Consider the following 22,121-nt stretch of genomic DNA (forward strand, 5'->3'; position numbering starts at 1 on the left):
GACAGAGTTCATTAGGTTGAAGATCAAATCAACAGCCTTTCAATGCAAGTTCAGAGTGGCCCCCTCCCATCAGATGGCACACATGGTTTCTTAGAAATCTGTCATACACTTTTCAAACTTTTTTTTTAATTCTCACCTGAGGACATGTTTATTGATTTTAGAGATAGAAGAAGGGGGAGAGAGAGAGAACGTAGATATAAAAGAGAAATATTGATCTGTTGCCTCCCATATGCACCCCTACCAGGGATCAAACCCACAACCTAGGTATGTGCCCTGACCAGGAATTGAACCCGCAGCCTTTTGGTGTATGGGACGACGCTCCAACCAGCTGAGCCACCCGGTCAGAGTGCAACCTTTATTATCCTTTTCAAAGGGACAAGGGAAGACTTAATCTTCTGCCGCTTCTCAACTCGCTCTTGGGAAATGCTAGTTTTCGTTTTTCTTCTATGTAACAGTCTTAGGTAGAATTTGACAGAGGTTATAATATTCAAGACATATTTTTACATGAAATTTGGTGGAATAGGCCCAGGTAAATGACCTACTTTTCCTTTAAGCTCGGGTGACGGAAGCTTCTCGCCCCAGAGCTCTTCCTTGTGTGTGTCAGCAGAGAGGGCAGCCCTTAGCACTCGGTTGCCAGTCGCTGGCAGAGCTGAGCAAACGCACATGTGCGGAGTGAGCTTGATGTTGGGGCCTCTCCACACCAGGGGCTGGGGTCGCGTATCCTGGGGTGCGAGGCTCTTGAGGCTCCTCCGCAGACTCCAGGCGGACTTGGCGCGGGAGACTTTCTTACGCCACAGGAAGCGACCTGACCTTGCTGCCATGAGAAGTCCAGATACGTCTTTTCTAAGGTAAGATCTGTGATTTTGTTATTCCAAAATTTTCTTCCTAGGTTGTCTTTACCCAGCAAGTCTGTGGACTGGACCCACTTTGGAGGTAAAGTTGTTACTTCAGCTCCATGTGCAGCCCACATGGACCCTGCTTGTTTGTGGCCTTTTCTGTGCTTGAGGGAGGGACCCTGCAGGAAACAGATCTTTCCCTGTTGCTGCTGTTCCTCTGCGTGTGTGTCCGTTCTGTTAAAGACCATCTCAAGTGTCACACAGTCAGCATTTGCTATTTTTGAAAAGTGGCAAAGAGTGCGCACGTCGCGTGCCTCGCGGAATTGCAGAGGTGCAGACCTCACGCCAGGCTTCCCCGCACTGAGCCCCAAGCGTAGTAAATAGCACTGAGAGCTTCTTGGGGGAAGGCGTCCCCCAGAGGGAAGAAAAGGGATGTTGGAAGTGTGTCCCTGTGGTTCCAGTTCTTGGGGAGAAAGGAGAAATGCTCTCAGAGAGTCACCCCACATTATGCCCTTTGCAATCCTTTAAAAGGGAGAGAGGTGGTAGAAATTGCCGTCTCCTAATGAATGACAGGTGCTGGGGACCAAGCGGCCATTTGCAAATGGCCGCTTGTTCCTTAAAGAATTGGTTTCTCAAGCTAACGGAGCAGGGCGGGCGCTTGATTGAACGATATGTAAGAGGCACCTCTGCCACCCTCCCTCTGCTTTAAAATCAGGCTCTCCTCCCTCAGATGAGATCCGCACCCTCCGTAACCAGTTGCTTTTACTGCACAACCAGTTGCTCTATGAGCGTTTTAAGAGGCAGCAGCACGCTGTCCGGAACAGGCGGCTCCTCCGCAAGGTGATCAGAGCGGCGGCTCTGGAGGAGCACAACGCGGCGATGGTGAGCGCTGTGGGGGGGGGGGGGGGGGGGGGTCACCGCGGTCACCCCCGAGAGAGCAGCCCCGAGCCACGTTGGACTTCCTCATCCTTGCTCAGCTCACCGGGTGGCTCCGGCAGGTCACCTTATCTCTGAGGTTAACACGTGAGCAGCTGCGAGCTCCCTTGCAGATCTTGGAATCCATGGGGACAGCAGATTTTTTTGTGTTCGTGATTGGCTACGATGATAACAGGGTCAAAACATCATTTTATTTCTCCAAGTGTGAAACCAGCTCTCCTGGTGCTTTTTTTATTTTTTTTTAAGATTTTATTTATTTTCAGACAGAGGGGAAGGGAGGGAGAAAGGGAGGGAGAGAAACATCAGTGTCTGGTTGCCTCTCATGCGCCCCTACTGGGGACTGTGCCTGCAACCCAGGCCTGTGCCCTGACTGGGGATCAAACTGGCAACCCTTTGGTTCACAGGCTGGTGCCCAATCCACTGAGCCACGCCAACCAGGGTTCCTGAAGCTGTTTTATGGCCCAAAACTTGGGGCACAGTTGTGAATCCACAAGTTCTGGAGATTGGACCTTGGCTCCACTTAGGAAAGTAATTGAGCCTCCTGGAGCCTGTCACATGGTCTGTAACATGAGAGGAATAGTAGCACTTGCTCAAAGCCTGGCACACGGTGGTGTTCTGTAAATGTTCATCACTTTAGTGGCCTTAATACTGCAGCCGTGCTGGTGGTCAGACCTCTGCAGGTATTGGAGGCAACTTGATCCCTAGAAAAGTTCTTTAAGCAACTCAGTGTCCATTTGCTAATGTGAACCTTGGCAGCCCTGAGCTGAAGCCAGGTTAGACAGCAGAGCTGTCAAGGTCTGGGCCCCTAGTTACAGTTTCTAGGTAGCTAAGCCTTTGGATGAAACGTTTGCATTTGAATCTGAGCGCCACTGCCCACGTTGGAAGGCAGCTAAAATGATGACATCTTTTGTCTCTGCTAGAAAGACCAGTTGAAGTTACAAGAGAAAGACATCCAGATCTGGAAGGTTAGTCTGCAGAAAGAACAGGCCAGATACAGCCAGCTCCAGGAGCAGCGGGACACAGTGGTCAGCCAGCTGCACAGCCAGATCAGACAGCTGCAGCATGACCGGGAAGAGTTCTACAACCAGAGCCAGGAACTGCAGGTATGAGCCGCGGCGCCCACAGCCCGCCCCCACCCCCACCAGGCGCGTGTCGCGTTCCCGACGTTGGCCTGCTCATCGCAGAGGCCATGGCCGCGAGTCCCCCCGCAGGCCCGTCCCGTGCGAGGCAGAGGCTGCCAGCGCCCTTCGTGCATCCGCCGCTTTCTCCTGGCGCTCTGCGGCCCAGGCAGGCACCTGGCGGCTTTGCTTGCCACGTGGATCTGAACAGCTTAGTGACGGCTTAGTGCCTGGGTGAAATAACACGTATAAATTTAAAATTTTTAAAGGGCACAGTCGTTCACCAGAGCTGTGTGCGCACCTCTTGGGCACTGCACAGCCTCAGACCCTGGAATCGCCCTCGCGTCCTTTCTCAGGCTGGTTTTCGCCTGGTGGTGTTTATCCCATTGACCACTAGAAGCCCAGCTTTGCAAAGAGATGACGTCATCCGTGGGCCAGAACTTGTACTGAAACTGAACGACCTCCAGCCAGTAGTGCACATGATGACCACCAGATGTCGCTGTGTTTCACGCAAAAATAAAACATCCTGCAGCTTCCCTGGGAGTTTGCTGCGCAGTCCCTCCTTGCAGTTTGGGAACTTGGGAGCCTGAGGCCTTTTTGTTCCCTTGGTGAAACAAATTATAAACTGGGAAATCCACCATAACTTACTTTTTCTTAAAAAATATTTATTTTTAGAGGGAAGGCAAGGGAGGGAGAAAGAGAAGGAGAGAAACATCAGCCTGCAGTGCAGGCCTGTGCCCTGACCGGGAATCGAACTAGCAGCCTTTCAGCTTGCAGGATGCTGCCCAGCCCTCTGAGCTACACCAATCAGGGCCATAACTTTTTTAGAAAAAATATTTATTTTTAAAGAGAGGGAGAGAAACATTCATGTGTGGTTGCTTCTTGTGCGCCCTCTACCGGGGACCTGGCCTGCAACCCAGGTATATGCCCTGACAGGGAACCAGGCCAGCGACCTTCTGGTTCACAGGCCAGCATGCAACCTACTAAGGCACACAAGCCAGGGTGTAAATTACTTTTTAAAAAAACTAAGAATTAATTCCTGGCGGCCCACTGAGGAACTAGGCTCTGGCGGTGCTCTGGGGCCAGCCTGCGGTGCACTGACCACGAGGCGTCTCTCTGGGCAGACGAAGCTGGAGGACTGCAGGAACATGGTTGCAGAGCTGCGGCTGGAGCTCAAGAAGGCCAACAACAAGGTGTGCCACACCGAGCTGCTGCTCAGCCAGGTGTCTCAGAAGGTAAGAGGGGGCGGGCTGGGGCGCCTTCCTTCAGGCGGGACAAGTGTGTCACGTGCGTGTCTGTGTCGGGGTCCCAACAGGGAGCGAGTGTGCCCCGCCCTCCCAGGGGACAGTTGGCAAGATCCAGAGACGTTTTGGTTGACGTTTTTGGCGCTGTTGACATGGAGCAGGCAGGTGCCAGGGCACAGCTCAGTGCCCGCACGCACAAGATGGCCTGCCCGAGGGTGGGGACCGCCTGGGCCCTCGCGGCAAGTGTCCCGGGTGGGCGTCCCCACATCGCCTGTGCACAGAGGTGCCACATCTGTTCAGGTTTCTGAGCTGTGGTCCCTGTCTGCATGGGGTTCACTGCACGGCGACCAGCTGGTCGAGGATGTGTGAGCCTTCCCAGGGGCTCTGTCCCCTGGACGGAGGCCCCTGCTGGGGTCCTGCCCGTCGCCTCCTTCCAGGTGTCCTGCAGTGGCCCCCGTGCTGTGGCCCGTCGGTGCTGCTGCCCCTTTGCCAGCACAATTTTGAAGTGCAGTTGTGTTCGTTTTCTTCGCGCCCGACGTTTCCTCGGCACCAGCTGGGTCAGGGAGTTGAAACCACGGGAGCTGTCGATGCCGCCTCACTCGGACGTGGGGTGCGCCTGGCTGGCTCCCTGTCTGAGGACCCCCTGTTGCTTGTTCATGTGTTTTGGTCAGCTCTCAAACAGTGAGTCGGTCCAGCAGCAGATGGAGTTCCTGAACAGGCAGCTGCTGGTTCTCGGGGAGGTCAACGAGCTGTATCTGGAACAACTGCAGAACAAGCATTCGGACACCACAAAGGTAGGCTGGGTGCGGGAGCCCGGCCCTTGCTGGACGCTCGTGGGCCCCGGCGGTGTCTGCAGCAGGCCCCAGAATGGCTTTGGGAATTGTCTCCTAGCAGAGAGCTCTGCGGCCCTTGTGTCCCCTCCCATCCCACCCAGCTGAGCGACCAAGCACCGCTCAGCCCTCCCGTGAGCTTGTTTCCTGGGCCGGGTGGCTTTGGATCTCAGGTGTCTTCGAAAGTGCCCGACGAGAACTGATATAGAGGTGGTGACGAGAGTGTTGCCCTTCTCCTGCCCCAGCCCCTTTTATGGAGGGGGTGGTGGGGGTGGGGGGCCGAGGAGTCGGCTCTGAGGTATAACCCTGAGGACTGGGGCATATACTGCTGTGCGTGCCTCCTTCTTTGAACGTTGAAGTTAGTTTCAGTGGGTGGTCGTTCAGGCCTGGCGATAAGGCCAGTGCCAGGATGATCTTACGTTAATGAGCACCTCAGCAGTGGCATTGAGACAGAAGTTTTGTGTCGCTTTATAAATAGCCTCGGGTAACGTGAGTGAGTGAGTTGGGAATGGCATTTTAACAGCAGGAGCTCAGATGTTTCCTGTCACTGACTTCTCCATCACACGTGGGCTTTCTTTGTCGGGTTGCTTGTGCTGTGCTTTGTAAAGCATCTTTTTTGGCCAAACACAGTCGTCTTAGAACCAGGGAGGTGTAGTTTTTATAATGGGGTTACTTCTTATTTCTCAGCTCCGCAGCTCCCAAGTCCCGACTCCCTTTAGAAGGAAGTTGCATGTGGAACTTTTTTAGAAACCAGCTGTCACTTATTTTGGAAGCATAACGGCTTTGGAGAAAGAAAGGGGTGGGGGGGCAGACCTGCGGGAGAAGAGCGCCTGCGACAGGCTACCCAGACGTCCCCAGGTCCCTGGCGCCCTGGAGAGAGGTGTGGCCGCACGGCCCTGTGCCACCTGCGGCAAGAGCACCTGTGCCCTCGGGGCCTTGAGCAGGCCGGCCGGGCTCCGGGCGTCGCACGGCCCATGCCCTGGAAGCGGCCTTCTGCTGCAAGCAGCGACAGGGAGCGCTCAGGGGCTCCGCAGTAAGCAGTTTCACTGCCTCTGTTGAGAGGCAGCCCCAGGGCACGTGAGCAGCGCAGGGACAGCGGCAGGGAAGCTGGGTCCTCCCCCTCTCACCGCTGGCCGGTCCCATCAGCTGGGTCCTTGGGCCAGCTGCGCTCATCACTGCAACGTGTGTGCCAGTTTCTTGTACTTTTGACATTTTGGCCAAGTAATCCTTTGCCATGGGGCTGTTTGAGGCATTGGAAGATGTTTAGCAGCACCCCTGGCCTCTACCCACTGGAAGCCAATAGCAGGAGATAGCCAACGTACTCAAAACGGCCAGATCAATAAAGTTACTGGTGAAAATGAAAACCGTGTCTTTTATTTCATGGAAAACACGTACGGGCTTTCTGGCCTGCCCAGAGCTCACTGCCCTGAGGCGGGGGTGCTGTTGTGGGGCTCCTCATGGCTTCTTACCTTTTTAAATAAAGCGAACGCGGTGAATTTTGTCATGCACATTTTACCACAGTGAACACGCAGCACAAATGGAACACACAATTGTTCGCAAAGCGTCCTTCCCCATCTCGTTTGAGTGTCAGTGGTGGCCTCCGCTGGGGCTTCAGTGGGCTGCCCGCACGGCAGGCTGGCCGTTGTGCGGCGGGAGCAACACCGCTGCCCGGGCCCCGGGCCCACAGGTGCTGCGCTGCCCGAGGGGCCCGCGTGCCCTGTTGCCTTCCCAGCCACCCGGTGGCCGGTCTGAGCAGGAGAGGCACAGAAGGTAAACAATGGCCTACAGTTGCCGTGGGCCACAAGGGCCGCTGAGGCCGGTGTCGCGGGCTGTGTTCCGCCGACGGGTGTTACCGTCGCTCACCCTGTCCGTGCGGTCACGGCCTCCTTTGTCATCTCCTCACTGACATGTATCATCTTTAAGCATAAAAGTATAGGAGGTGCTTGACCTTAACTGCCTGTTTCCCTGACCTACGTTTCGTTTCTTCGGCTCTTTTGATCGTGCGGTGGTGGTTCTTTTTGTGCCAGAGCATCTCTGTTTGCAGTGGGTTTCCTTCAGGGAGGTTTCAGGGAAGGCCCCCTGGTTAGCACCGCCTGCGAGCCCCGTCCCGGGCCGCGGCGCCGAAGCGCAGCCCAGCGCCTTCTCAGGCCTTACTGCCGGGTGCCTCCAGTGGCCGTAGCGCACTCGTCCCCTGAAGCTGCTGACACCGCTCCCTTTTTTAGGAAGTGGAAACGATGAAAGCTGCGTATCGGAAAGAACTGGAAAAGAACAGAAGCCATGTGCTGCAGCAGAGTCAGAGGCTCGACACCTCCCAGAAACGGATTTTGGAACTGGAATCTCAGCTGGCCAGGAAGGACCACCTTCTTCTGGAGCAGAAGAAGTACTTGGAGGATGTCAAGCTGCAGGCCAGGTAGCCACCGTCGGAAGGGGCCCTGTGGCGTGGGGCGGGGCACAGCGGGGCTTCCCACTCCTGTGGTCTGTCTCTTCCAGGGGGCAGCTGCAGGCGGCAGAGAGCAGGTATGAGGCGCAGAAGAGGGTCACGCAGGTGTTTGAACTGAAGATCTTAGACTTATATGGCAGGCTGGAGAAAGACGGCCTCCTGAAGAAACTTGAAGATGAAAAAACAGAAGCAGCGGAAGCAGCAGAAGAAAGGTAGGAACAAAGAGCTGGCGTCAGGGGCCTAGTTACTGACGCCGCGGACTAGCGAGGACTGCGTGGCGAGGGTCAGAGCCATCACAGCCTGATCAGACACCGGCGGCCCGCGGCCCCGTCCCTCCCAGAGCCCCACCCGGTGTCCCATGACCTCCACGCTCCCTCTCCTGGCCCCGAGTCCCTCGACCCGGTCCCACGGGCATCCATATTTAAGGTTGCTGCTTGGGGCCCTAGGGTGTGACCCAGGAGTCTTCTGATGAGGTCTTGTGCCTGCGCCCTCTGTAGTCGCCAAGGGGCGGCTGGCAGCGGTCCGTGCCGGCGTGAGCAGCCGTGCGCCTCCCGCCGCAGCGCCGTGGTCACCGGCGCTTTTTTCCCCTTGGGTCTCTTACAGGCTCGACTGTTGTAATGACAGCTGCTCGGACTCTGTGACAGGGCACAGCGATGAGACACCTGGCCGCAACGGTGAGACCAAGCCCCCCAGGCCTGGCGGCGCCCGGGGCGCTGGGGCAGGCAGAGGAGGCGGGGGCGGCGGCGGCAGCAGCAGCAGCAGCCAGCTGTCCACGCCGGAGAAACCGCCGAACCCGAGGGCCGGCCCGTTCAGCAGCCGGTGGGAAAGCGCCGTGGGCGAGCCCTCTGCCGGCCTCCCCACGACTGTTGGCTCGCTTCCGAGTTCAAAAAGCTTCCTGGGCATGAAGGCTCGGGAGCTGTTTCGTAACAAGAGTGAGAGCCAGTGCGACGAGGACGGCATGGCCGTCGGCAGCCTCTCCGAGACCCTAAAGACAGAGCCGGGCAAAGACTTGGGCGTGGAAGCCAAGACCCCCCTGCACCCCGACAGCCCGCACCCGTGTCCCCCGAACCCAGACAGTGTTGGACAGCTTCGCATCATGGACTACAACGAGGCCCATCCTGAACACAGCTAAGGGTGGGCGGGCAGCGTCAGCCTGTGCGCGGGTACAGGCCGGGGCGGGCGCCGTCCCCGTGCTCCTGCTCGCGGGGCTTGTGCGGCGGCTCACGTGGCGGGAGAGGGACGCAGGGCCTTTTGACAGCTCACCCAATGCGGAACGGTTTCTGGGTCTGGCATTGAAATGCCTCCCCCCCCCCCCCCATTTACCTAGCAGCGTGTACTAACCCGAGGGCCAGTTTGCATTCCTCAGTAGCTTTATTTTCCTCCTTGCCCCCAGTGGTCGAGTCCTTTGAACCAGTGCAATATGAGGCCAAATGTCGAGTCCGACACCCCACTCTGTCCTCCCTGAAGCTCAGACAACCGGGCGGGCTCCCCGTTAGCCGGTGGCAGGTTGCACCGCAGGGGACATGCTGTCTGCCCTTCCTGGAGGAGGTGGTGTGCAGAGCTGACACCTTTACGTGAACACTTTTACAGGATACTCTTATGCTGCTTTTGGTTCTGAAGTTCAGCATCTAAAGCAGCAGGTTAGAAAAGCAATGGTTCAGTCACCCATATGTTCTTTTGGCGGTTAAGCTTCCTAGAAAGTTCTGTATGAACAGGCCTGGAGCTGGCACGGTGGAGACGACAGTCCGTTTGGGGAACAGCCTGTCCGCCTCCCCACTACCTCTTATTTATTCGGTGTTTGCTCGAAAACTGGTACTGTTCTGACCACAGACTGCGTGTGGGTGAGCCTGCTGTGTGCAGGACGGAAGGGCCGGGGCGCAAGCAGGCACCTGAGGGACGGTGGACGAGGAGCCGCCCTCTGGGCCGGGCCGACCCCGTCGGCTCCCGGAGATCCCCGTGCCGCTCTGGGCGCAGCTTCCCTGTGACCCTGCGGCAGCCAGGCTCCGAGGGCCGCAGGGTTTTCTCAGAGCTTCTGTGACTGTTGTTTCTCAGGTGGTCAGAGCTGCCTTGCTGAAGTAGGGTCTAGGCCACCGGAAGGGTAACAGCTTTTACCCCGATTCTGACTTAAGGGCGACTCTCCAGGCAGCGTGATGCCGCTGCCCTCGGACACGCCAGTGACGGCAGTGCCGTGTCCAGCGGAATCCTGCCGTGCGGACAGAGGCTGGCGGCCCGCACGCACTCTGGAGAGGTGACACCGGTCAGGACGTCGGCGGTGGCAGAGAACCCAGGCTCAGCAGACGCTCCCGGAGTAAATGCTAGAAGCCTAAGAATCCTCGCCTGGTGATCCAGCAGCGGTGAGGAGAGACTGGTGGGGAAGAGCCAGTGGGCTCGGTTTTGCTTCCTGTTCTCGGAGTTCAAGTGTAGGAGGGAGAAGACACACGTGACGGCAGGAAGTCTTGGCGCCCCCGGGAACTTCCAGTGAGGGAGGGCAAGTGCGGCAGCCAACAGCCTGGCCCCCCGCGCCAGACGGGGCGAGGGGAGGAGGTTCCACGTCACTGCGGCCGTGTGAGCAGACCTCCCTGCCCGGGACAGCGCGGGGCTGTGGCCGACCCGTGCCAGCCTGTGTGGGGCCGTCCCGGGCACAGCGCTGTCCTGTGGTGCGTGTCCCCCAGGGAGCGTCGCGCCACCCGTTCAGTTCACGTGTGTCCTAAGGAAAGCGTGAAGTCGAGGACGTGTGTTTGCCTCGTCCGGGTTCAGAGAGGGAGAACGCGCAGATGTGGAGAGGAAAGAGATACTGTGGAGAGTAAGTGCGGAAACCCTTCTAACCACCCGCCTGTCCCTAAGCCCAGGAGATGAGGCCCCAGCGCTTCATCAGAGCCTTGTCTCTCACTGACGTGCAGCGGCAGGGCGGCCCGCCTGAAGAGAGGAGGCTGTTTTCTCTTCGCGGGCCGATGGTGAGACGCGGGGAAGGAGACGCCACGGGGGGAAACGGGCTGAGGCTCCGCAGCGGCCTCTGCACCGGGGCCCGGGCGCGTGCCTCGGGCCTGGGCATCCGTCCGCCCTGTCTCGACATGGCCGAGCCAGAGGAGCTGTGCGGCCCCCTTCAGGCTCCGGGGGCTGTGGGTTTGGTTCAGCCAGGGCTGGAGACCGAGGCCTGGAGCCACATGGAAGTGGCCCTGCCCAGAAACGTAGGTTTTTATGTCGCGAAGGGCTCGGTAGTGAGGTTTTGCTTAGTTTTGGAATTGGTAAACCTGTCAGGAGTCAACAGGCATTTTTCAGGATGGAAAGGTGACTGTAGAGGAGGTCCTGCGAATCGGCGGGGACTGGCCAGGCAGAGGCGCGAGCGCGGAGCCTGGGCCGACGGCGCTCACAGGCACGGGCCGGATGGCCTCTGCCCGGGGCCAAGCAGGCCCCCTGGCCGGCAGTGTTTGGCCAGCGTCCCAGTCCCACCTGACACTAACCAGGGTCGGCAGGGGCCCGGAGAAGGTGGCAGGCTGACTCCTGGGCGGCGTGAGGTTCCTAATAGGATCACTACAGCCTCCTCTGGGCGGGGGGCGGGGGGAGAGCAGCGTGGTCTCCAGAGAGGGCGCGCCCCCAGTCTGCTGCAGGTCGGTCAGTGTGGGTCTGCGTCCGATGGGAACCAATGACTTAAAACGAGCTTTGGCCGGGTCCTGCTGTGACGTGAAAATCTTTACTGTGTGATGGGAGGGCATGCTGGTCGCGAATCAGGACACCGGCTGGGGTCCAAGGGCCGGGGAGAGAGGCCGCTGCTTGGGCGGCGAGGGGCGGAGGGCCCCCTTGGAGAGGAGGCGGCCGGCCTGCTGAGGCGGGTGAGAAGACGGGCCCCCCTCTGGGCTTGTCAGGTTTCCAGGAGAGAGAGCTGCCAAGCCTCCGGGAATAAGTAGCTGACGGTGCTCACTGGGCTCTGTGAGCAGAGAGAGAAGTGGTAGGTGAGCTGCTTTGTGAGCGGAGCGTGCGTGCCGTCCCGCGGGGAGGGAGCCCCGGCTCCTCTCCACTGGTGAACTGTTCGGGCCCCGGTCGGGACCCAAAGCCACTGACCGTGGGAAAGCCAGCCCATGCACCAGCACAGCCGCCGTGGGCAGCAGCACGTGAAGCTTCTGGTGTTCTTGTCGAGGAGGATAGGACAGGCTGGTGTGCGGGGGCGGGAGGATCTGGCAGCCAGGCTGCAGCTGTGGGTTTCTGTGTAGAGCGCCTGACAACCGTGCCCCCGCTGGCCTGTGGAGGTCCCCTGCATCCCAGGACAGGCCACTTGAAGCTGGAAGGGAACAGGGGAAAGTGAGGGAAAGGAAGTGCTATGCAGGCAGGTGGTCTGCCTGGGCAAAGCCCTGGCAGCGGTGGGGAGCGTGGACCAGTGGCGAGGGGAGGGCTCGGGCAGAGGGCAGGCTCCGCCCGAACCGCGGCGGAGGCGGAGGCGGCGTGCCCCCGCCTTGTGCAGAGACAGGGGCCAGCCCTCTCTTCAGGGCAGTCCCAGAGCGGCCCGGCCCCACCCAGGAGCGTGTCTCCCTTTGGGCGAGAGCTGTCCTGTCGCGTGACCCAGGTTAGCGTGTCATACTCTGCTGCGTTTTCGCTGTTTGAGGTACAGGCTTTAAAACTGACCAGCAGTGAGTATTAGGAGCCATACCTGGTCTAAGATGCTGTGTGTTTGTTTACATCCAGAGTTCTCTGACACCCCCTCCCCCACACACACTGCTGCAGAGGAATTGATTGCACTCAAGGAGGCTTGTCCCTAGCGGGGGCAGAACCAGCTGAGGTTGGGGCCTGGCCCCTAGGTTGCTGCTGTGACCCTTGTCCCCAGGTGTCTCGTGTCCCCTGCCGTGACTCTGGCATGCCCAGGGCAAGCAGTGTTCCCGGCTTTTCACGCCATCTTGCCGTCTCTGTGTGCTCACCTGAGAGAGGAGCGGCTACCGCTGCGCGGGATGCCTGCCTGGGCCGGCCGAGCCCCTGCCCCCCGCTACCGCTGGCCCTGACTCGTGCTGAGGCGGCACGGGGGCTTCCCTCCCCATCCCGCTCCCAGTGCCACAAAGCCACCTGTCCCCGGGCCCATTGGAGGCGGTCGGTAGAGGCCCCAGACCGCCTCTTCCTCCCCCGCCTCCACGCAGCGCTCGGACGGGAGGGTACGTGCTGCCCTGCGCAGCCGACGCTCTGGCTCCTCCGAGAGGCAGCCGGGCGCTTTGCACTAGGAAGAATCATTGGTCACTTTGCAGGAGACCTCTGTGGGCCACAGCTGTGTCACGGAGGAACAGGTTGCGCTGTCATAACCTAGTTTTCTGAGTCAATCATGAAGCCGGTGTGTGTCTGGCTTGCAGTGAAGGGTCCCATCATTGAGAAACTGATTTTTTTTTTTAACTGACTGCTTTTAGTTAAATTTTAAAAAGTCATCTCTTGTCAAAGGTTTCAACCTTCCAGCCTCGATCTTAAAAGCATGTCAAACAATCCACATCCAATGCCATAAACATGAACTGCAAGAGAACATGGTACAATCTTAGTGAGTGGGGACTGGAATCGAAAGGGTTTGCTGTCCTTCTTAGAATGTTCTAAAATGTCAAGGCAGTTGCTTGTGTTTAACTGTGAACAAATAAAATTTATTGTTTTGCACTACTCTGCTGTGTTGCTATGAGGTGGCCAGTGTGGGCCCCGGAGGGACGCATCCAGAGACGCGAAAGCCTCAGGGCGCAGGCGGCCGGTTACCACCAGTGTGGGGAGGAGGTGCTGACGGGGTTCAGAACCCGGCCTGTGTCGCTCTAAGAGGGGACTAAGGTCCCCTCTGCTCTGGCGGACAGTCACCGATCCTCAGAATTGCCTGCCCCGTTGAGCGTGGCCTGCTGGGGTGTGTGCGGTGTGACCTGAACCATCGCTCCCAGGAGACGCAGAGGCAGGGACCTCCTGGGTGTGCGCGTGTGCGGCCGGGTGCGCGCTGGCCTTCCTACATGCTGGCGGCACGGAAGGTTTCGGGCAGCCCTGGGTGGGGCCCTGTGCACTGCGCTTGTCGAGCTCTGACTGACCCTGAGCCTTGTCCGCTGTGTTTGCGTGTCAAGGAAAAGGTGGAGCTGGTGTCCAGCACCTTCCCTCCGCCCGGGGCATGTGGGAGAAGGCGGAAGCTGCCCTCAGCGACAGTGAGGTCGGCCCTGGCCTTACCGTCTCTTGCCTGGGATGCACTGGGACAGGACTGGGGGCAAAGAGCTCCGTGCCTCCGCCCGCCGCCCCTGGAAAGGGGCGTGCTCTGCCCTGATTGAGGGTGGAAGCAGCTCTTTCGAGAAAGACTCAGAGGCGGCAGCTATTGATTTTGTCTGGAAAATTGAGGCGATCTTGTCTGGGTAGGTCTCTAAGCCGTGAGAGGCGTCGGCCGGCTTCCTGCGCATCTGGCAGCGCTTCGGGGAAGTGGCCTTTCGGGAACGGAGTGCGCACCCGTCTACCGTGGTGTCGCCGGGGGGCTGCTGCCCTGCGCCCTCTGAGCTCAGGAGCAGCGTGGTTTTCTCTAAGGGACAGGTTCCAGGAAAGCAAGCCAGGCAGGCAGGTGGTAGGACACTTTTATTCTTGGCAGTAGCCCCCGAGGAAGCAAGAATACAGAAGCTAAGTCGCCCCCTGTGAAGGGAAAAACCAGCAGTCAGACAGCACTTCTGGCAAACTCGGAAGCCAGCAACGCGTTGCATGGTGTCTGGGCCTCACTTATGTGGTGGAGACCCAGGAATTGTCTTGCCGGGAGCCACGAGATCGGGGTTCTTCCGGTTTCTCTCAGCCTCTGTCTCCCAAGTGAAGGAGAGGAGAGGCGGGCTCGTTCCCTTCGGGCTTTGGTCCTGAGACCCAGTCACACTGGGGACGCTCAGCGTGCTGACCCATGGCCGCCTGGGAGGTGGGAGCTACCCCGTCTCGCCAGAGCTGCGCGGTCTCCTGGCTCCGCGGCTCAGCCTGCAAAGCTGGACCTGCAGCCGGGGCAGCCTGGCCAAGGGGGTGAGGGGCGGGAGCTTGCAGAGGACCTGGGCTGGCACGCACAGCCCTAGTTCTTCCCCAGCCTCCCCGGGACACCCCCTGCCTGGCACTCCTAAAGTGGGGCTCCTCTTCGTGGGCACAGAGCCAGGCCGCTGAGGGGAGGAAAACCTAGAAGCTACAGCAGGTGTGAGGTTCTCGACAATATATCAGGGGTCCCCTTTGGGGTTCATGTGTGGCAGGGGCTGGGGGTGCCAGTGGAAACAGATCAGCCAGCGGGAACCAAGTTTGATGACTGCGCCCCACAGGTCGGGCCTGGGGCGGGGAACCGGCGCCAGCTGGGAGTTACAGCTTCCCACCGGGCGGTCTCCAGGGAGGCTTCGAACCGTGGCCTTTCCCCCAGGCCTGAGGCTCTTTTGTAAGTTGCCTCCACTGGTGGTTTCTTGACTGAGGCCCGGCGCCTCTGGTCTGGGAAGGCCAGGCGGCGGCCGCGGTGACCTCCTGGCGTTTCTGGGGCGCACTCACGTGCTGCTGCACTTTGCGGGGCAGCTTCTCCGAGTGGGCGATCCATTCTTTCATCAAGTCCAGGATGAGGGGGATGAGGCTGACCACGCCCCCGTAATGGTTCCGGGCCTCGTCACAGCTCAGGTGGTTCACCACGTCGTGAGGGTACCTGCAGGGCGGCGGGGGCCACTGAGCCCTGAGCACAGGGGAGCCCAGCAGGGCGTTTCGATCCTGAGCTCCCGTCAGGCCCCCGGGCAAGTTTCCGTGCTGTGCACGCGCCGGGCCGGGCTCCCCGCTGCAGACGCTGTGGGCTGGCAGGTGTTGGGGGCCGGGAGCCCCAGGCACAAACCTGCTCGGACAGCTCCACAGGGCACTGCCTGTGCCCTGGACCCTCCCTGCCCTGTCTCAGCAGCTTCCCTGAGGCTCTGGGACTTTATGCAGTGGACCCCCAGGGGTCAGGATTAGGGAACCCCCTGCTGGTGCCCATGCCCGCTGCTTTGTGGGCTCCTGGGGACAGTGCTCCGTGACCGTGCCCTGCGCCCGGGGCTGGCTCTCGTGAGAGGCGCCTGTCCCGCTGGCTTCCTCGGTTCAGGCTCATCTGCCCTCTTAACAGGGGCCCCTCCCGTCCCCCTCCCGTCCCAGCCCCCTCCACATGCCCAGCCTCAAGGACAGGACCCGAGGGACGTACTTTGCTCTCAGGCTGCTCAGGTCGTTGCTTTGGCTCACGAGGGCTTTGCACTTGTCGAGGAGGCTGTTGGTGACCGGCGTGCCCGGGTGCAGGGTCTCGCAGCGCTGGCAGAGCCTGCTCAGCTCTGCACACAGGTCTAGGAACAGGTGCAGGATGCGGTGGTCCGTGGCGTTGCTGCAGTGGTGCTCCATGTAGGTCTGCACCTGCGGGCCAGCCACGCCGTGAGCGGGCTGTGGGGCGGCTGCCCGCCGGCCACTGGGGGGCGCCCCCTCCCCCCCAGGGCCCCGTGCAAGGCGCCAGCAGCAGCGCTGGAGCAGCAGGACGGACAGTGTGCACGAGAGCTACCGCCCTTCAGTGTCCTGGGCGACGGGCAGCGTGTTCGCGGGCCCAGCCTCCCCTCTCCCTCCCCTAGACCCTCCCCCCAGGCGGCTTCGAAGTCCTCATTTTACAGGTGAGCAAAGGCTCTCGGCCATGCCCTCGCCAGCCCCGCCTCAAGGACCACGGGTGGGGCCCCCAGACTGAGGTCATTGGCAGTCATGTTGTCCGTGTGCCCGAGGCGTGGAAAGGGGGCGGCCGGGCTGTGGAAGGGGGGAAACAGCTGCACTTGTGAGGAAACCAGTGCCCCTGCCTCGCACCATAGACGGGGCAGCTCCAGCCGGGATGCACTGACCCCACAGCCACAGAGCTCCCCAAGGAGCGGGCCGCAGAGCAGGAGCTGGGGTGCTGCCCGGATACGCCCGGAAGGTGCTCAGAGTGGGGACACAGCGGACCGCCTTTCGGCTCCTTTCGGGGCTGGGGTCTCCCCCTGGGTGGGGCACCTGCCGTTTCGGAGGGACCTGGGCCTGCCAGGGACTCTGGGCCTGAGGTCAGGCAAGCGCGGGAGGCCTGATCTTGTGCTCGGAGGAACTGGCTCCATTGGGCGGGGTCCCCCACTCTCCATGACCCGGTGGCAGGGGCGCCCGCTGCCCCCAGCACCCACCGAGTTCTCAGTCTAAGCCCAGGTGCCTGCTGTCACTAGGTGCCGTCTGCTGCGAGTGTCTGGCGTCCCAGCCACCTGAAGGGTGCCTTCCCGAGTGCAGTAGCTTTGCAAGGGGGAGAGGCTTTGACACCCCCACGCACGTGTGCACACCCGCCTGAAGAGCAGTGGGCGCAGAGGAGCCTGGGCTGTAACCACAACAGAGCCGTGTGGCTGGGCCACTGGCTCTGGGTGTGCCCTTTGGACACGTCTGGTTGTCTGGCTGCGGAGGGCAGGGTGAGGGCCGGAGTCAACACTGGAGATGCAGAGTCAGCTCACCGGGCCACTGTTTGCCCGAAGCTGCCTCCGCTGGGCCTCAGGCGAGCAGGCCGCGCCTCGTGCGCAGGAGGGGCAGGGCCTCTGGCCCTGGCAAGCTTTGGGAGAGGTAGCAGCCCTCAGTGCCCCTCCCTCACCCTGAAAACCAGTCCACTGCCCTTGGACGACTGAGCCTTTGGCGAAGGGCTGAAAAGGACGCAGCTAACCTGCTTCCAGATAGTTCTGGGGATGGTGTGTATCGGGCGAGAGCATGCAACCTGGCTAAATGTTACAGACTGGCGCATGTAGGGGAAGGTTATACGGGCCCTCGTTTTCCATAGGACTTAATTTTTTCAAGTTAAAGAGCTGGGAGAAATATTTACAAAAATTAGCAGAATTTTAAAAGGTGTGCTGCTGGCAGGGGTTGCTGTTCTCTGTGAAGGGGTTTGGGGGGGGCTGGGTGTGAGGCTCAAAACTCATCTCAAGTGCTCACTCTGCACCCTCACCCCGCCCTCAAGGGCCACACACACAGCAGGTGGCCCAGCGACGCAGCTCTGTTGTGGTTACGGCCCAGGCTCCTTCGCGCCCACTGCTTTCCAGGCGGGTGTGCGCACGTGCGTGGGGGTGTCAAAGCCTCTCCCCCTTGCAAAGCTACTGCACTCGGGAAGGCACCCTTCAGGTGGCTGGGACGACAGACACTCGCAGCAGACGGCACCCAGTGACAGTAGGCACCCTGGTCAATCCCGTGACTCCCAGGGAGCTCGGTGGGTGCTGAGGCCTCGGGGTCCTGAGCAGCACATTTAGAACACAGCAGCTGGCCCACGAGGGCACACAGGGACATGCAGACGTCAGGGTGCCTGGGTGCCCAGCGGGATCCGACAGCCGAGACCCCACATGTCTGTTCCTCCATGCACCCCCCGCACCCAGCCCAGGGACTGACCAAGTGTGTTGCGAGGACCCTCCCATGACACCTGTGGATCAGCCCTGGGAGGTGTGTGCTGCTCTTCTCACTTTACAGATGAGGAAACAGGCACAGAGAGGCGAGTCAGTGGGCTGAGGTCACAGAGGTGGCCTGGGGCAGAGCGGGACTTAAGCCCTGGCCGGTTGAGTCTCAAGCCCACAGGCTTCACCACGTTGTGGCCCTGCTCCCACTCGCGGCAAGGGGGGGAGAGGATGGCCCATCCCATCGGTGAGGACCGGAGCCCTGATTCTGGCATGAACGTGCTTCCCTCTCTTGGCCTCCGTTTTCCCGCCATTGGAGCGAGGCCAGGGCCGGGGGTCCGGCCCAGCCCACCTGCCCGCCCAGGCCAGCACCTGCTCGATGCTGGAGATGGGCCGGATCTTGTCGTGGGCGTTCTCCCGGCAGCGCTCCAGTGCCGCGACAAAGGTGAACTGCTGCTGCTGGAACAGCTTGTACTTCTGCTCGATGCTTCGGAGGGACCCCTTCACCTCGTTCATGGTCCCCGCAGCGCTCGCTCCCAGGGGAACAGGCGTCTGTGGGTGGCAGATGGGGCGCTGAGGTCCCAGGGGCTCCATGGGTGCAGGCTGTGCGCAGCCCCTCCTGAGGGGTGCTGCACGGCGCGGCCCCGCTCCCCGGGGGGAGGGGCTGCTGTTGCCCCCAGCTTGCCGAGAAGGGGATGAGCCCTTCCCGTGCAAGACACTTGCCCAAGACCTCCCGGGCGATCCCCGAGTGAGCTGAGCCTGACCCCAGGCCATTTGCCCTGCAAGGGCACATTCTCGGAAGTCGTAAAACACGACTTCCTCCACCGTGGACAAGAATTCTCCGGTCCTTGGCCTCCGGACTGTGGATCTCTCTCTCTCTCTCTCTCTCTCTCTCTCTCTCTCTCTCTCATACACACGCACGCGCACAGCCTCCAGTGCCTCCCTGTGGTGTCAGCGAAACCTGGGTTCCAGGACTGTGCCACAGCATCGTAAGTCTGACTTTATCAGCTCGAACGAAATGGTTTGAAAACACCTGCCACCGCGGCCGGTGGGGCTCCTTCCAGCGGGCCCAGCAGGTGAAGGGGCAGCCCTGGCCTGGGGTTTCCGGGCTCCGGGCAGGGGCCCTGTGCTGAGGTTTGCCCGCTTGGGAACACGAGTGCCTCCTGGTCCCCAGGGGCCCAGGTGGCCCACGGGTCCTCTCTGGGCTCCGCCCTCCAAGACACTGATTTTGCTGAGCACATGCAAAGCACTCCAGGCCACGGACTTGTGTTGGGAACGTTAGTGCTAGGACCTCCACAGATCGACCCGCCCCCTTTATTTTCCGGGGAAACTGACACCCAGACCCCCCGACCGCTCCCGGGCCCCAGGCTTCCTGCCCGCTAACCAGCATCCTCCACGCTGCCACAGTGGCTGTCCCTGCACTTCAAGGCACCAGCACAGCTGGAGCCCAGGGCTGGACACGCCCCCTCCCTGTTGGGTGGGGAGGCTGCGCTGAGGGAGGGAGGGCAGACTGAGATGCCACCAGGGGAGGAGGGGACACACCCAGGCTTCCTGGCAGGTCCCACCTGGGTGGAGAGAGAGCGGTGGCACTGGGAGGGGGCATTTCACCTGCTGTGTCCCCTCAGCGCCCGGAGCCCAGAGCAGGCCTGGGGCCAGGGAGGGCGTCTCGGTGGCAAGAGGCGGTGGCATCAGGGTCAAAACGTAACCTAGAACAGACCAGAAGATGGCTGGCCTCCGGGACTTGATGGGCGTGGTTAGTCAGAGAGCCTGGGGACCACGGAGACGTGGCCCCCGTCCTGCGCAGGGGGCTGAGGGCAGCCCGGTTGTCGCAAAGGCGCCGGGCCAGCAGGGACCCTGACAACTGTGTCTGGTCACTGCGGTGGGTCCACTGTACGTGTAATGGGCGCCACTTCAGCGGCAGCGTCCCAAGGCCACCCTTGGGCGCCACAGTGCCTGTGTTAGCCAACAGAGCTGTGCAGCACCACCGGGGCCCGGCTGGTCTTGGAGCTCAGCCTCCTCCCCACCCCGCACCTACCCCCATCGTAGGTGGGCAGCGGGAGGGGAGCGGGGTGGTGGGGATGCAGTGGGGCCCGCCGCTTGTTGAACACCTGCTGTACCCAGTATCCAACTTAGGTGCCTCTGTCCACGCCCCCGCCCGCCCCACCTGGAGGCAGAGTCAGCTTTCTGTTGTGCCTCCCCGGCCTCAGGCCTGGCCCCCGGCGTCAGACCCCTCCCCCCGCGTCAGGACCTCGGAGCCTGAACAAGAGTGAGGCAAGAGAGGTGCTCAGCGCTGTGAAAATTCAAGGGGGCGCCAGGCAACTCACTAGGTGATCAAGATGGGTAAAAAGAATGCACTGTTGTAAAAAAAAGTTAACCCCGGAAATTCCACAAAGAACCCGATGTCAGAGTTTTAAATACAGCCAGGCTGGGGCCCGGTGCCGGGCCTTGCTGCGGTGGAGCCTGAGACACGGGGGCAACGCAGTCATCCTGATCCTGTACACAACGTGCGATATTTTATCCTCCGTGAATTTCTGCCTTGATTTTGATTTTTTTAAATATTGCATGAAAACACTATTTTCTTGAGTACTGAGGTGTGGGGCACCCCCTTCAGTGCCCTGCAGCGGCGAACTGCCCCACTGGCCTTGCCTCGTTGGGCCCAGCGTTCACACGACTCCGAAGGGCAGGCCCGGGCAAGTCCGCGCGCAGCACACAGCGGGCTCAGGGAGGGGCCGGCCCGGCCTCCAGGGTTAGGCTCCGTGGGCGAGGGCCCGCGCTCCGGAGTCGCACCATCCTGGGCTCAAGTCCCAGCCCCACCCCCACTTCTCGTGGCCTTGGGCCAGTTGCTCCCCGAGGCCCGGTGTCCTGCCGGCTCTGGAACCCTGGCCGTGCCCTACGTCGAGTCCTCGCCACGGCCCTCGAACAGGGCGCCACCGTTACCCACTCTTGACAGATGATGAAGCTGAGATCATGCAGCTGGGCAGAGAGCAAGCCAGGGTTTCCCGCTGACCTTTGCCTAACTTAGCAAAGTCTGGGCTCTTCACTGGAGTATCTCCCTCCTTCCCTCTGTGATGACCCGTAGAGAAAAACATGCCAGACACCAGACTGGCTGTGGCCTGGGGTCGGGGGGGCCTGAGATGCTGCTGAGCCTCCTAGGGGCCACGCACTAGCCGGACCCCCAGGCCTTGCTCCCACTGCCGTGAGACTGTTCCCTGTTCCCCATCCCAAAGCGATGAGGACCAGCCTTCGGGGGCTGCCCTGTGTACCTGGCCCCGCCACTCTCCTGGGGCTTCCTGGGGCTGCCAAGTCCTCCAGGAATACAGCACCACCTCACCTGGTGGCACCAAGAGCCCCTCAGAGAAAAACTGACTTGGTCCTTGATCCTAGTGACTTGTGACATGCATGTCAGGGATGTCGTGAGAGCAGCTGTAATAAGCTATCCAAAGTGATCGTCCCTCAAACGAGACTTACTGCAGCCAAATTAGTCGGGATGAAAGGCACGGGATGCAGGCACTTCTCGATCTGGGGGAGGAGGAAGGGAAAAATGATTACCCAATAGGTTTTTGGCTTTAATTGATTTGTATTTTTCCAGGCTGCTAAAGATGATTAAATCATGGTATGAAAAGTGCCTAGGGCTTAAAATAAATGAGGAGAAAGGCAAGTCATTTCAGAAATGTCCACGCTGAGCCTCTCCAGCGCCAACTGCAGGCTTGGTTGTTGCGCTCTTTGTTCCGGGGGAGGCGGCGGCCTTTCTTCCCCAGCCTCTCTGCAGCTGGGCCTGACAAGCCTCCTAGGGTCGGCAGGCTTTGAGGAGCCGTTGGGAGTGGGAAGCAGAACTCTGCCGACTTTCCCCCGCTGGAGGGCGTGTCTCTGGGCTGGGGACGGGTGGAAAGGCTTGGGCTGGGCGTCAGGACACCTTGTTCCTGCCCTGGCTCTGCCTTTCACACGGGACCCTGGCCGGCAATTTCCCCCTGTCCGGGCCTCTGTTTACCCATCTATAAAATGAGTTTGGATTAGCGGCTTTTCAAGGGGCTTCTGGATTGTAATGCTCTGTGATCACAACGGATAAGGAGCGAGGCTCAGACAGGGCAAACGACTTGCCCCACATCACTTGGCCAACAATTTTTCACCATTCTGATCCTCCAAATTCTCCTGTGTAAAATGCACGTGAAGGTACCCCCTTCTCTGGGGCGGTGCGAGATTAAATGAGATAATACTGACAGCGGCCCCACGCAGTGTGCCCTAACTCGGTGCCAGTTACTGTCCAACGCTGCAGATATAGTAGCTCCTGGGATCCTCCCATAACCCCCACCTCGTGGGGGAGGAAGAGAGGCACAGGGCAGGCTCACACAGCTAGTGGCGGTGCAGCTA

At 60.3% G+C, this 22,121-nt stretch overlaps 2 protein-coding genes across 6 annotated transcripts in view; one reads left to right on the forward strand and one right to left on the reverse strand.

Annotated features, from left to right (window-relative positions):
• Nucleotides 1-11,831, forward strand: part of TSC1 (TSC complex subunit 1) — a 42,601-nt gene extending 30,770 nt beyond the window's left edge. For 3 of the 5 annotated variants that reach the window (XM_054584176.1, XM_054584178.1, XM_054584177.1), the window contains exons 16-23: nt 890-933; nt 1,552-1,718; nt 2,693-2,875; nt 4,015-4,125; nt 4,806-4,928; nt 7,187-7,374; nt 7,455-7,616; nt 8,008-11,831. In XM_054584176.1, coding sequence (XP_054440151.1) covers nt 890-933; nt 1,552-1,718; nt 2,693-2,875; nt 4,015-4,125; nt 4,806-4,928; nt 7,187-7,374; nt 7,455-7,616; nt 8,008-8,536 — 1,507 coding nt within the window. In that variant the 3' untranslated portion in view covers nt 8,537-11,831. The remainder of the gene's footprint in view (nt 1-889; nt 934-1,551; nt 1,719-2,692; nt 2,876-4,014; nt 4,126-4,805; nt 4,929-7,186; nt 7,375-7,454; nt 7,617-8,007) is intronic. The other 2 variants (XM_054584179.1, XM_054584180.1) reach the window with 1 other exon arrangement.
• A 2,863-nt stretch (nt 11,832-14,694) lies between these two features.
• Nucleotides 14,695-18,269, reverse strand: SPACA9 (sperm acrosome associated 9). The gene is made up of 3 exons (XM_054584186.1): nt 18,126-18,269; nt 15,542-15,744; nt 14,695-15,022 (listed from the first exon to the last, which is right to left on the reverse strand). Exons 1-3 carry the CDS (start codon nt 18,267-18,269, stop codon nt 14,695-14,697), a joined length of 675 nt encoding a protein of 224 aa, XP_054440161.1.
• Between the last annotated feature and the right edge of the window lie 3,852 nt (nt 18,270-22,121).

The sequence above is a fragment of the Pteronotus mesoamericanus genome, unplaced genomic scaffold (assembly GCF_021234165.1).
Source record: "Pteronotus mesoamericanus isolate MK-2021 breed Mesoamerican mustached bat unplaced genomic scaffold, CSHL_Meso_final contig_78, whole genome shotgun sequence".
In the NCBI taxonomy this organism is placed as follows: Eukaryota; Metazoa; Chordata; class Mammalia; order Chiroptera; family Mormoopidae; genus Pteronotus; species Pteronotus mesoamericanus.

Coding starts and splice junctions, on each gene's coding strand:
- SPACA9 (XM_054584186.1), bottom strand. CDS start 18,269: ATGAACGAGGTGAAGGGGTCCCTCCGAAGCATCGAGCAGAAGTACAAG. Junction 15,745..18,125: donor CCATCTCCAGCATCGAGCAG/GTGCTGGCCTGG, acceptor GCTGGCCCGCAG/GTGCAGACCTACATGGAGCA. Junction 15,023..15,541: donor CTGAGCAGCCTGAGAGCAAA/GTACGTCCCTCG, acceptor GCCGCCCTGCAG/GTACCCTCACGACGTGGTGA.